The sequence below is a fragment of the Vigna radiata genome, chromosome 10 (assembly GCF_000741045.1).
Source record: "Vigna radiata var. radiata cultivar VC1973A chromosome 10, Vradiata_ver6, whole genome shotgun sequence".
In the NCBI taxonomy this organism is placed as follows: Eukaryota; Viridiplantae; Streptophyta; class Magnoliopsida; order Fabales; family Fabaceae; genus Vigna; species Vigna radiata.
Genome location: NC_028360.1, coordinates 17,111,564 through 17,125,280, shown reverse-complemented (window position 1 = coordinate 17,125,280; position 13,717 = coordinate 17,111,564). Strand labels below are relative to the sequence as shown.

At 27.3% G+C, this 13,717-nt stretch overlaps 1 protein-coding gene across 2 annotated transcripts; it reads right to left on the bottom strand.

The window, feature by feature from the left end:
• Positions 1-3,854: 3,854 nt before the first annotated feature.
• Positions 3,855-8,592, bottom strand: LOC106775214 (PITH domain-containing protein 1). Of its 2 annotated transcripts, XM_014662299.2 has the most exons (9): positions 8,459-8,591; positions 8,247-8,327; positions 8,110-8,159; positions 6,547-6,624; positions 5,352-5,409; positions 5,218-5,267; positions 4,867-4,975; positions 4,734-4,795; positions 3,855-4,147 (listed from the first exon to the last, which is right to left on the bottom strand). In XM_014662299.2, exons 1-9 carry the CDS (start codon positions 8,540-8,542, stop codon positions 4,105-4,107), a joined length of 615 nt encoding a protein of 204 aa, XP_014517785.1. In that variant the 5' UTR covers positions 8,543-8,591; the 3' UTR covers positions 3,855-4,104. The 2 variants fall into 2 exon arrangements, with proteins under 2 accessions (XP_014517785.1, XP_014517786.1); XM_014662300.2 differs by lacking the exon at positions 8,247-8,327 and having other exon boundaries at positions 8,459-8,592.
• Between the last annotated feature and the right edge of the window lie 5,125 nt (positions 8,593-13,717).

The window sequence follows — 13,717 nt, the reverse complement described above, 5'->3', positions numbered from 1 at the left end:
ATTCTAACAATTCAAAAAATTCTATAACAATCATCTAATAAATATTGATTATCATCGGTTGTTATTTGAAAAAAATAATGTGATTTGTTTAATTAAATTTGAGTTTTAAAGTTGGTTACGGATGAAAAATATATTAACATCTTACAATATCCATCTGAAAAGGGGTTCCATTAAATATTTGTGTTTTTTTTTCTAAAAGATAAAATAAAACATTCAAATATAAAATAATAAAGAAAAAAAAATTAAAATTATTTTGGTCCAACAAAAATTAGTTTACTCTCACCTATTCTCAAAAATGAAAAATCAAAGTTACATAATTCTTTCTCAAAAATAAGATATCAAAGTTACATATTTCTTTCAAAACTATTTGAGAAAATTAATATTTTTATATTTTAGAATTTGTAATATATTTTTTTATTTATTAAGTGAATCTAACACCTTAGTTTAGATATTAGTGTAGTGTGTATGTCCAAATATACCTTGGTCACATCATCATAAAACTTGTTCTTAGTTGGATAAATATCAACTTACTAAATCGACATACACGTGATCCACACATATTCGATCAAGATAAGATCATACCAACCATATTGTTAGTTATCATAATCTACAATTAAGCTAATGAAGAAAATGGTAACTTATAATTATTACATAATCAGGGCATGTGACTTATACTATACCTATTTAAGTAAATACGTACAATAATTAGTCCTATGAAATGCATTAACTAATTATCACATTTATTGATCATTTGGTACACTTGATTGACTTAAACATTGAGTGTGTTCTGCAATCACAAACTCCATTCGAATTATAGAAGACGAGAATATCCTTTTAAAGCATAATTTTTTGTGTGTTTCGAATTAGAGGTGCCTAAATTTGAAGTCTTTGTAAAATATATTCAATTTTATAAAAACATTTATTGTATTCAAAATGTTAAGTATCATTATTATGAATTTTGATATCTCAATTATAATAACACTCTAAAATTCAGCAATTATATGTCATCACATAAAAATTTATTAAAAAGAACAAATAAAATAACAATATATATAAAATATGAAAAATTACATCAAACTCAAAATACGAGCAAATTAAGTCTTATTTTATTCAGTTAACTTTTGATTCATGCCAAAGTACCATTTAAATTACATAAATATAGTTTTCATATGAAAACGATATATAATTTCATGAGAAATATTAATTGATATTCTATAATAACTGTTAAAAGGTGAACCTTTTTCTTTTTATAAACTTTCCTTCATCACAAAATATTTATATGATTTTTTTAAAAATCTATATACCGATAATTTGTATGCTTTAACGGAGTACAATATTATAAAATCAGCAACAAAAGTATAATATCTGAATTAGTAATTGTTTAATCGCTGATAAGATTGTAAAATTATTTTATAGTTTGCTTACAAAATAAAATGCTCGTAAATAAACACACTCTAAATCATTGGTTAAACTTTGATAGAAATAAGAAATTTTAATAAGTTTAACTTGTTTATTCTAGTTTTATGATTTTAATAAACCTCGTCTTATTCAGCGGAGAAAGAGACTTTCCTTCCTTACGTTGTTCTTGCTTGTGTAGCTAATGGAGTCCACGAAGGGTTTTATGTATTGTTAATACTAACCATTAATAGTAAATTTATTTTATATTTGGTTTACCAAATAAAATAATCTTAAAGATTTTTTTATCTTAGTTTATTATAGTAATCCAATGGAAGCCACTAAAGGATTGGTCAATTGATTTGATTTATTAATAGTTTATTAAGAAGAGTAGGGATTTCGATAACTACTACTGCCAAGATAATCTTTCCAGGTCATGATGTTAAGTTTCTTTTGTCTGTAGTGCAGCTGTGGATAAGTTGCTTTGTAGGATTATGCTAATATATAATATCATCGAAAATTAAAATAATATATATATATATATATATATATATATATAATAAAAATGTCTTATTAATGTTAAATAAAGTGAACAAATTAGATTATTTGAAAGAGTTGGAGCATATAACCATAATCAATAATTAGTTTAATTACTTGAATATGGACAACTTGTTTTTTTTTTTTTTTTCACAAAATAAGATAATAAAAACAAATTTAATGTTGTATGCATTTTCAATCGAGAAAAGTTGGAGTTATAGTAGTAAAAAAACATCATTAACACATAATTTAAACTCGATTTTTTTAATGAAGAGAAAGTCCTTCAATTAACATATTATTTACATACATACAAAAATACACAATTCAATTTGGTAAGCTATGCTAATGACTCGTTTTATTATACTCATATATCTATGTGATTCTTTTAATTACTCCAACAATGCTTTCAATTAGTTAATTTTATATCATATCATTATCATTATACTCAACAACGTATAATAATTTTTTTTAAAAGGACAAAAATTAAATAAAATAAACACCAAAACCAAATAAAAAATATAATAAGAAACAAAACCAAAACACCCTTATAGAAAAAATAGAGAAACTCTTTCATATTCGTTAGTATAAATAGAAAAAATAGATTAAAAAAAATCACCAATATAACGTTAAAACTCTTCCAAATATCTCTTACGAGTGTTTTCGAAACTAAAATAATATTCGTACTTTATATTCGTTAACCCATCAGACAAAAATTGATATCGTATCAATGTCATAGAGAAACCTTCAAACTATTGTGATATCACAGGTTTACCCTTTCATTCTAAATGTAAAAACAATCATATGCAATACTTTTTCTTTACCTTTCGAAAGTCACAATCACTATTTTTTTTTTAAATCTCCACCATCGAAGAAAAAACAAAACAAAAGGGAAAGAAGAATAGGAAAAATAAATAACTAAATAATCATCATAACACCAAAGTATCACTAAATAACATTTCTTTAGAAACTGCAATAATATATTCATGTTGTATTGGGTAACTTATGAAAACAAATCCACAATCTTCAAATCGTTAATACAGCTCTCAATATCGTCAATACCTTCAAGAAACCTTTAACCAAAAAAAATAAAATAATCACTAATGTTAGACACACGCAAAAAAAACCATAATAAAAAATAATCTAATATTAATTTAACTATTTGTTTCGAAGAGATTTTGAAGTATTTTTAAAAAGAAAAAATATTGGGATAAAAATACGCCAACGAAGAAAATAAAAAGTAGCATGAAAGAAAGAAAAAACATTTTGAAATATAAATTGATACTATTGTAAAAGAAAAACACAAAGAAAGATAAAAACAACAACAGAAATACTTCAATCAAAATAACAATAAATACAATAGCCCACTAAATAAAAAACATATAACACAATTGTGTATCAAAGTTTAATTTTAAAATTCAGTTACTAAAGATAACTTTCTATAAATTTAATTGTTAAATTCTTATATGTCTAATAGAATCCTAATGATGCAGACGTTTTATTATAACTTATTATACGGCATTAGTTTGGACTGAAAAAAAAATATTCCTAACACCTCTTTTTTTATTTTATGCTAAGATCGAATACTAATTTACTAAAATCCGGGCTACGAAAAAAATGGCCATACATGTTTTCTATCAGAGGTTTTATTTTTCTGCCAACCAGTGAAGAGTCAAATCTTATCCTCAAAAGATTCCTCACTTTTCTTGCATTGCAGCCAAGACAGTGAATTATTCTTCTCCATTTATATGATAACCTCATACAACTTTCCTTAGCTAGAAGGTAGAACTGAATTAGATTCGCTTCTTTTACAAAAGCCAATTGCATCTCAACCTTTGTGCATCAACATCAATTTCATAGCTAAAAAACGTAGCCGACCCTCTCATTGCGTTTTTCTAAAGGGTTTATCCTTCAAATTGCAGAGAGAAACAATTGCTAATTATTAGCTTTTCAGTTGTTCTATAAAATATCTAAGATTGTCATATTCATCATCATCCAGATAAACAGTATATATGTAATTTACATAGACGACTGCAGGACTAAATATTTCATAGCACAGTATTGTATTTAACCAGGTCCAGCTGTACTTTCTCGTCTTAGGTGGATGGAAACAAGGGGAACAAGATTGGGTTGCGATGGTTATTAAGTAAACAAAATAAAAACAGTAAATGTGTTTCATTCTATGTGTGAAAGCCCCCCGCCACTTTCAGCACGTGTCCTACAAAATAATCAAGTGTTAGGAATTACGAAGATACACAACTACTCCAAAGTGAAGCTTGTGAATACCAGGCTCTCAACCATTCAAAGTACAAAGACATGCAATCTTATGAATAAACAGGTATGCGCTTGCACACACAAAAAGGAAACCATGCTTCACATGGACATCAAAACAAACATGTATGAAGCATTTAAGGATGGACATTACAAGTTTACAACCGAGAAATGCATTTAAATCTTGATTTGGCGCCTTTCTAAACTGACCTAGAGAACTCTTACCAATTTTTACAGGTTCTAGCCATTTCAGAAGCTATATACAAACTAAGATCAATGAAGTTGAAGAAGAATTTTTGTAGAGGGCAATGATTTGCTAATAGGACAAAATATGTTGAAATTAAACAAATACTGGGATAGAAATGCCTAATTTGGAGAGTCCAACATCATTTTTGTGTCCCAGACATTTTTTTTTCTTCTGAAATGATATTGGACTTACAAACTTGTTAGCCTCTTCCATTTTAAAAATGAATGGCACGGAAGGATATAGAAGATAATTGACTATCTAATAAAGCCAAGAGTTCAATACTTACTTGTGGTCAGAAGGATTTGGCAACAGCTCGTAAACAATATTGGCAACGGCATCCCTTTTCAACTACACAATAAACAAGAAAGTTAATAATCTCACTGGAATATAAACAACAAGCAACCTATCAGTTAAAGTACCTGAGTGGCTTCGCCTTTAAAGCCAATGTAGTGTATTTCCGTTATGTCTCCTCCAAAACTCTCAGGAAAGTGCAATGTAATATTTGCCACACTTTGAAATTTAGAATATCTGACAAAAGGTATATATGCTTTAAAAGAACATACTGAAAAGAGAACTCCAATGACACAAAACAATACTGCCTCTTAGTTAGCTACAGTATAGGAATATGCTACAGTAATAATACAGAAAAAAATGCATAGCATACACGTATTGTTGCCTTGTTCAATATTTCACAATATTTTCTGGAATAAGAATTTGTAGAAAAGTCCACATTTATGGAATAGCTAAAATGAGAAGTAGGTGAGGGTTACCTTGTCTGGTATTCCAACACTCCATGCATATTCTCAACCAAATCCCATTCCTGCAAGAGAAAAATAATTGTTGCATACAAGTTGTGGTGTTGACTTGTCAATGAATTCCTTGAAAACCTTAAAAGAAACTATACCTGAACGGCTTGCATGCTTTGTGCATCTGAAAAGTCAATGCCCTCTCGGTTGATGAACCTGATTCAAGTTGAACTGTTCAGCCATTTTGAGTAAGAGAATATTTACACAAAAAAGTACTGTAATTAAACATTTAGTTGTGAAAAAAAGTTATTAAAAGAACTTTTTCCTTAAACATTTAGTTCAATTTATACAAATTTTATTTTCCAAAGTACATACTGTTATATAGAGGTGGCACCGAGAATTCTCACTGAAGATGGGATACTTGGCAAATATTAAAAGCCTTGCGGGCCCAAATACTAAGTGCGATATATCTATTTACCTTGATGTGAAAGTAAGTAACAGGAAAGAGGTTAACAAACATCTACTGTTAGTTTCATATTGGATAAAACAGGTTTTGCATCCCCGTAAAATTCCTAAAATATTAAATACGCCCTCAAAAAAATTTCGTATTATTTACGTCCCTCTAAAATTTAAACATATTAATTTGTAAATAATAAAGATACACGGAAAACTTACACGAGCCTAAAAATAATCTTAACTATACATCTAACGAAATCACTTTCTAATTATAAAACTAATGAGTTAAAATCATCATTCACATCAGCTTTCCATTTATCGTCATTACCAACATGACCTAAAAAATATGTTTAAATCCTTTCATGTTTCATCTTACAAAGTCTCCTCTAGATCAATAAATAAAATGTACAAGAAACTTCATTCGGTACGGTCATTAATAAGATATTTATACTAGTTGCCCTGATATCCAACTAAGAATATGAACAATTTAGTTGTACAATACTAACAAAAGATAGCATTAAGCAGGCAAACAACACATCAATCAAACAGCACACAAGATGAGGAAAGTATGACAGAGAACATGGTAACTAAAACAAGGCCCTACCACATAAATATGTACACAAACTTAATAGGCAGTACTTGAAAGAAAAGTAGAATCACAAATGTGAGAAAATCAAATGTGATAAATGTCATATAAGGAATATTTCAAATAATAAATGGTAACCAAAAGCAACAACTTTCATTTTAAACTCAGTTGTTATCAAAGGCAACAACAAACCAAAAACTTGCGTCACAGAGGCTGGTAATTTCTGTAATCATAAAATAGAATTATTTCCATAAATTACTTGTGAAATAAAGGACAACCTAATACATCTGCTTCAAAACCATAAAACTTACACTCTCATCTTGGAGGGACTTGTTCCATAAGCTCCACCAACTATGGATATGCTCTTAATCTTGACATCTGAAGTAAACCTACACATAGAAGCATAATAAGTTCTGTAAGAACTTATGGAAGATGTTACAGCAAAGTTGTGGACATTACTTTTTTTAGTTGAGAGTTGATCATACTAAATATGAAGATTGGCAACATACAGGAAAAGCTTTACAGTAAAAAGAATCATTATTCAAGACATATTTAAACATTGTCACAAACACACGTTTGTGTTTCTTTTTATTACAGTATTTTAAAGTGTTGAAAGAACTTTTTACAGTAAAGGTACAGTTAATGCCAAGTGGTCTCTGATCATGGAACACAAAAAAGAGTAGAGTTATTAAGAAAGTATACACTTCGTTTTCTTCTTTTCCCTTTTAACATCAAAGCACATGTTTTCTAGAAACATGTTATGTAATTCAGTCCCATTTTAAAGAATACTTATTCATTCACACCCTTCAATATTCCATTTGACTGTTTTTATCCAAAAAAAATATAAACTTTGCTTTGCTTAGAGTAAGATATTCGATATTCAATATCCTATAGAGGCAATGCTTATTCAATATTCAATATCTTAGAGAGAAGTAGGATAAGTCATTGAACTGTCTGAGCATTCTTTTAACTAAGCCTAATTGCGAAATGTGGTCCATCTAGCCCTAACAGGGATAAGGCCTCTGCTGTTGCAGTAGCAAGGTTAAATTAAAATCAGAATAAGCTGACTGTTAGATGTTCAGATAAAATATGCAGCCAACACATAAAATTGAATATGCGCAATAAAATTAATCTGTTGCATGGGAGAACAAGAACCAGTAATAATACTAAAAATACACAGATGGTTAATTGGTTGAAAATGTTAGCTTTTTTAGAGGATCCTAAGAAGTTTCGATGTCAATAAATCCTGAACAAACTCATATAAGAAACTAGAGCATCGCTTATATATCATAATGGTGACCCTTTCTTTCAAGATGTGCTACATGTAGTCCTAAATGGGATAAGGCCTCTGTTGTTGCAGTAGTAAGGTTAAAATAAAATCAGCATTCGCTAACTGTTACATGTACTCAGATAAAATATGCAGATAACAACCACAACCAGTAATACTACTAAAATTACATAGATAGTTAAGTGGTTGAAAAGATTAGCTTTTTTAGGGAAGAGAACGAAGAGTTATGATGAAACTCATATGGAAAAGTAGGACATCCCTTTGATAAAAAATCTTAAGACAAGATTTATTAATCTTTCTACTTATATATTATCCATCTTACTTATTTTTAATTAATGTCAGCTTCCAATTCATCTTAAAGAAAAAATTCTCAAAAGCATTCTAAGACATTAAAATGAAATTATTTGAAAATGAAAAATAAATACAAAACAAATATAAACAAATAATCCATTCCGTCCATGCATATACTAACACAACACCAAAGAAAAATAGCTAATTAAAATAAATAAATAAGACATTCGATACATCATATTAGAACTAGGGAAAAATCATTTCTGCTGAAAATAAGTCAGACAAAATTACTTACGGAATGAATACAAGTAACTCAGGATCACCCTCATTGCTTTCCAAGTGTTCCTGTTGAAGCAATTACAAACAAGTTAAATACAAAATACAGAAACAGTAAATCCTAAGATTGAAGCGAACAATTGGAGAATGCATTACCCCAGAAGTATTCAGCCTATCTTCCCAGGCTTTAAAAACTGATTTAACACTACCTGGTGTTGCCTCATTCAAAGCAAATACCTTACCATATTACCATATCAATGAATTAAAGATCTCATTAGTTTGTACTATTTAAAATGAAAACTAAAGATAATATACAGTGATTGGAATGAAAATTATGAAATTCACATTAATGTATGAGATAGAAAAACCTTGGAGATGTCTATGTGCTGATAGAGAGACCAATTTGTGGAACAGTCATGTTCTTCACAACTGTGTTCGTGTAAGCACGCCATCTTCACTCGCTCCCAGTGCAAACCGAAACCGATTGATTCTTTTTTCTTTGATTTATCTTATATATACCAACACAACAAAAACGACACTTTTCCTACACCGTTTTGTTCCTGATATAAACAACAGTGCACAGTAAGAAATTATTTAGTTTGTTACTAATATAGTTTTTATTTAATCTAATTCTATTATAAATTTAAATAGTCAGTTAAATAAATTATAATAATAAAAAATACATACAATTTTAATTATTATAATAGAAATATACACAAAATAATTATATTTATTAGTTTTTATTATACTATATTTATAGTTATTTATTATAGTAGAATTAATTGTGGGAATAAAAATAATAAAGAGGTACTTATTAAAAATCAATTACACAATATAATTTCAATCAATTATCTTTTGCACAAATAAAAAAAATCACAATAAAACGTTTTTGATATATAAATAGACAGGTAATTTAATAGATAGATAAAATGATAAATAGATAAGGATAATATATATCAGAGAGTAGTTATAAAAAATATCTACTTTATGTTTATATATACTTTAAGTAAACATAATAATAATAATTAAATTGATGGTCATATAAAAATAGGTATTCTTTTTGAATAATTTATTTTTATAATTTTAAAATACAATTTTAAGTAATATAAAAATAGTAAACATACTTCTCTCTATATATTGTTATATCTTTTTTCTTTAATTTTAAATATATAACTAAAAAATAAAGTAGAAATATGAAATAGATATAATAAGCTTTAAATTATTTTCGTAAATATTTATAAAAAAATAGTAAAATAAGTCAAAATCAAGTTGTGTTTATAAAAAAAGTGGTGCATTTATTCTTTTGTTACAATCATTCTCTTATTCAATTTCTTAAATAATTAAATATATTACAGAAAGTATTTTACTTTAAATTTGGTAATTTTATAAATACTTACAGAAAAAGAAAATTTATCCAAACATCATTATATTATAAATGACTTACAGCCAATAAAACAAGAAAATAGAAATGGTATAGAGTGATTTTAGTATAATTTCTCTTTAAATATTCATTTCAATTAACATAAAAATAAAATGCATTTTATTTTGTTTAATTTTAATTTAGTATAATTTTAAATTACATTAAGTCAATATTTCAATTTATAATTTTTTGTGTGGAATTTGTTAATATAGATGTTAAATTTTATAATAAATATAAAATGCATATATATTTTGTATATAATTGTTATTATATTTGTAATTTCAAAATTATAAACAATTTAATCGTATAAATTAATCAATATGAATTTACTATCATACTTGGACAAATAGAAATATAGTGTAGATAAAAAAAGAAGAAGAAGATATCATATAAATAAATATTTATATATCAATGGTTAATTAACTAAAATATTACAATATTGTATTTAAATATAATAATAGACCATTTAGTTCAGAATTTATTTTAATCCAAATAAAAAAAAATTGGTTAAGGAAAAATTATTTTCAGCCAAAAGTATAGGCAAAATACCAAATAGATAAAAAAACAGAAAGGAATTGTAAAAAGTTAGACCAGGACTCAATTAGATGCAATATATTTACCAAATATTCTACTATATTATGTTGTTAAAAATAAAAAGAATTATATTTGAAATAAATAACAAAGGGATAATGTTTGCAAAAAGTTTTGTTTTCAGTAATAATAATAATAATAATAATAATAATAATAATTATAAATCACGTTTAATAAATAATAATAAATAATTTTATTTCATTTATTTATTCAATATAAATATTTTTATTTCCATTATTTTTCTCACCTTATAATAGGCATAATAGGAGATTGATATGTTAAGTTTAACTTAATGTTATTTAATTCCTCGTAAACTAATACTTAAGACCCAAATTTTATACTGTTTAAAAAAAATTATTGTAAAGAAGTAACTAAATTAGATTGTATTGGATGAAACACTGACTTTACTCTTTTTTTTTCAAAAAAAATTCAAGAATTATAAGATTATTAATTTCAGTCTTATAGGAAAAGATTTTTTCAAGAATGTTTCCAATTTCATATCAAAAGGACTTTTTCAACCCATTTTCATTTGTTGAAGCTAGTTTGTTGTGTCTTATTTTTTAGAAAATAAATAATTGAATATTATGAATTAATTTGAATTTTTGATCCACTATCTGTTAATACATAGATTCTATGATAACATCTGCAGTAGTATCATTTATTAATAAAATATTATTTTTTTAAAATAAAATAGAGTATTTATGCAAGTATTAAGGGAACAACAACTATGGGATTTACAATTGGGCTGGGCCGATGAAGTTCTGAATCTCATGAGATCCAGTTCATACATGTGATGTAACACTAAATAACAAATCTAATAACCCTTAGAGCTACTAAAGGAGTTATTTAAAATCCAAGGTATGGAGAATCATTTTACTTATTTTTCAATGTAAAAAACAAAAAGAGTAAAAAATATATGATTGTTTTTCATAATTATCTAAAAGATTATAATTTAATATATACAACATTATTAATACTAATAAAAATGCGTATTTTGGATGAATTTCTTATTTAATCATTGGATTGCAATAGTATAAATATTCAAATTGATAACCTAATTGGAAAGAGTTAAAGGGGAATAAACTGCACCAATTTAATATCAATTATAATAATTAATATTTAACACTAATAATTAAATTAAATAAAGAGAAAGTAAATATACAAGAATTAGCTAATAAAGACTAATTATTTCAATTTAAAACTAATTATTATAATTGATATCCTCCCGCAAGTTGGACGATTTAGAAGAGAGATAAAACTTGAATAGTAACGAGTCAAACCGAGGATGAAGCAGAGAGGCTTTGTGTTCTGCTTCAGTTGAGGAACGCCCAATCTGCATCTTTAGACACCGTGTGGAGACACTCCTTTAACTGCTTGAGGTATAAGACGATCCTATCGACACAGGTTTGATAAACTGGATTCGGAGTTGGAGGTACAACGGTGGTGGAGATCGTCATCGGCGGCGCGAGAAAGGATTCATCTGGATATTTGAGAAGATCATAGTCATCAAGAAGAGCTTCAACTAATTTAAAGGCAGAAGCTTGGTGACACTACTAAGGGTGATGCAAGTGAAAGGTTTTGATGGCTTATCAGGGTTGCTTAATAGATGAACAGTTGTCGTTGGCCATGGGAGGCAAAAAGAAAAGGAAGGATTGATGTCCTGTATTGAAGAAGATAAAAAAAATACAAATAAAAATGAAGGAATAAAGGCATTCCAAGTGGTTCTTGAGAGCGTCTGGAAAACCGACAATGGAGGAAGGAGCGCCGACAATGGAGGAAGGAGCGACGTCCTTTTGGTGGTCGGTGACGACGACGGTGGCCAGTGATTGGGTGCTAATGAGAATGCCTATGATTGGGTATTGTAGGAGGGAAGGCACCGGTTTTAGGTATTGGTCCGAAAGAACATGGCCAGGCGGGACACTACAAGCGAGGTTGAAAAACAAAACAAAATTCTAAAAGCTGAATTCCAAAAGACGAACTTGGCTAGGGCAATTAGGTGGACTACACATTGAAATATAAAGACATGGGTTGAAAAAAAGACTTTTAAGGGGCCGCCGGTGGCGTAGGCCACCGGCAACAACAAAGACAGAGTAAAAAAAAGATCAGAAAACCTGCTCTGATAGCACATAGAAAAAGTATTTTGGATGAATTTCTTATTTGATTATTGGATTGCAATAGTATAAAAATAAACCTAATTGGAAAGACTAAACTCCACCAATTTAATATCAATTATAATAATTGATATTTAACACTAATAATTAAATTAAACAAATGGTAAGTAAATATACAATAATTAAATAATAAATGTTAATTATTCCAATTTAAAACTAATTATTATAATTGATAGTGTGGATGTTTAATTTTTATAATAATAAAAATTATAAAATTATTATTATAAAAGTGAATATCAATAATTTTATATTTTTATTTTAAATAATTTTTATTTATTCTGTATATAATTTTTTCAAAAGGTGATTAAATTAAAAAAACATTTAAAAGATAAAAATTGATAAAACAATTAATTTGATTTTAAAAGAAAACCATTTCTTAAAAAAATAAAATTGAAACAAAGATATTTATAAAACTACTTTAACACGATTAAATTATTTTTTTATTATTAGAATTGATTTTGATTTTGCTGTAAAGGGTAAGATTATTTTTATATTTTTGTTTAAATGAATGGTTTTCAAGAAAAAATAAAATTAGTACATCGTCTTATAAAGTACTATAAATACTATTAAATATAATATTGTATGAATTTATAATTCAAACTCATAGACATTCAAAATAATTATATATCACTATATAAGATATTTTTATACATTGAACAACTTTAAGAAGCTAAAACTCATAACAAAGTTATACAATTTTTCAAAAGACGAGTTATAAACATAGTTCCTGTAATTTTATGTGTATACAATTACACCGTCGTCTCGAGCAAGATCAATGTTCATTTATTCATTTACTCACACAAAATAATGGATGACCATTAGAAAAAGAACAAAAACAATACTATAACATAATCACAAGAAAAGAAAAGGCAAGCTAGAATATCCAAAAAAATGCATATAACAAGCAACCAATTTCAAACATAGCATAGAATTCAAGTAATCATCATGAATGAAACATATATCATAAACACTTTAAACCCAATTATGCGGGTATATGCATTGATATTAAATTCACTAGAGACATACACTTGTGGTGATCTCTACTGTTTTGCAAAATCATTGCTAAGGAGTTTCACCCTACCATACACAAGACTAATCCCCTTCGCGTCCTAAGACAAAGAAAAGTTCTTAGACTAAAATCTCTTGCTACTCTAACCACATGCCTCATTCTACTCTATATGAGTGTGAATGGTCATTAGAGTGTTAAGATATATCCTTAGTTGACCCATACATCAGTGCATATATTAGCAACTACTTAACAATAGGATTCCCTCGTGGGATTCCTCTTTTCCTCATAACTCACATATTTACTACACTAATTGCAACATCAATTATTTCAACCCATCAACACCAATAAACATCAATAACATCAACCAAGAAAACCCTGGAACTAACTAAATGCAACAAACAAGGTAACGAAAAACCACACAACAATGGTGTCCGAT

Excerpts from the sequence above, each read along its gene's own strand:
- LOC106775214 (XM_014662299.2), bottom strand. The coding sequence starts at position 8,542 with ATGGCGTGCTTACACGAACACAGTTGTGAAGAACATGACTGTTCCACA. Across the intron at positions 6,625-8,109 it reads GAGTTACTTGTATTCATTCC|GTTTACTTCAGATGTCAAGA; the intron begins GTAAGTAATTTT and ends TTCTATGTGTAG. Across the intron at positions 4,796-4,866 it reads TTAAAGGCGAAGCCACTCAG|TTGAAAAGGGATGCCGTTGC; the intron begins GTACTTTAACTG and ends TTTATTGTGTAG.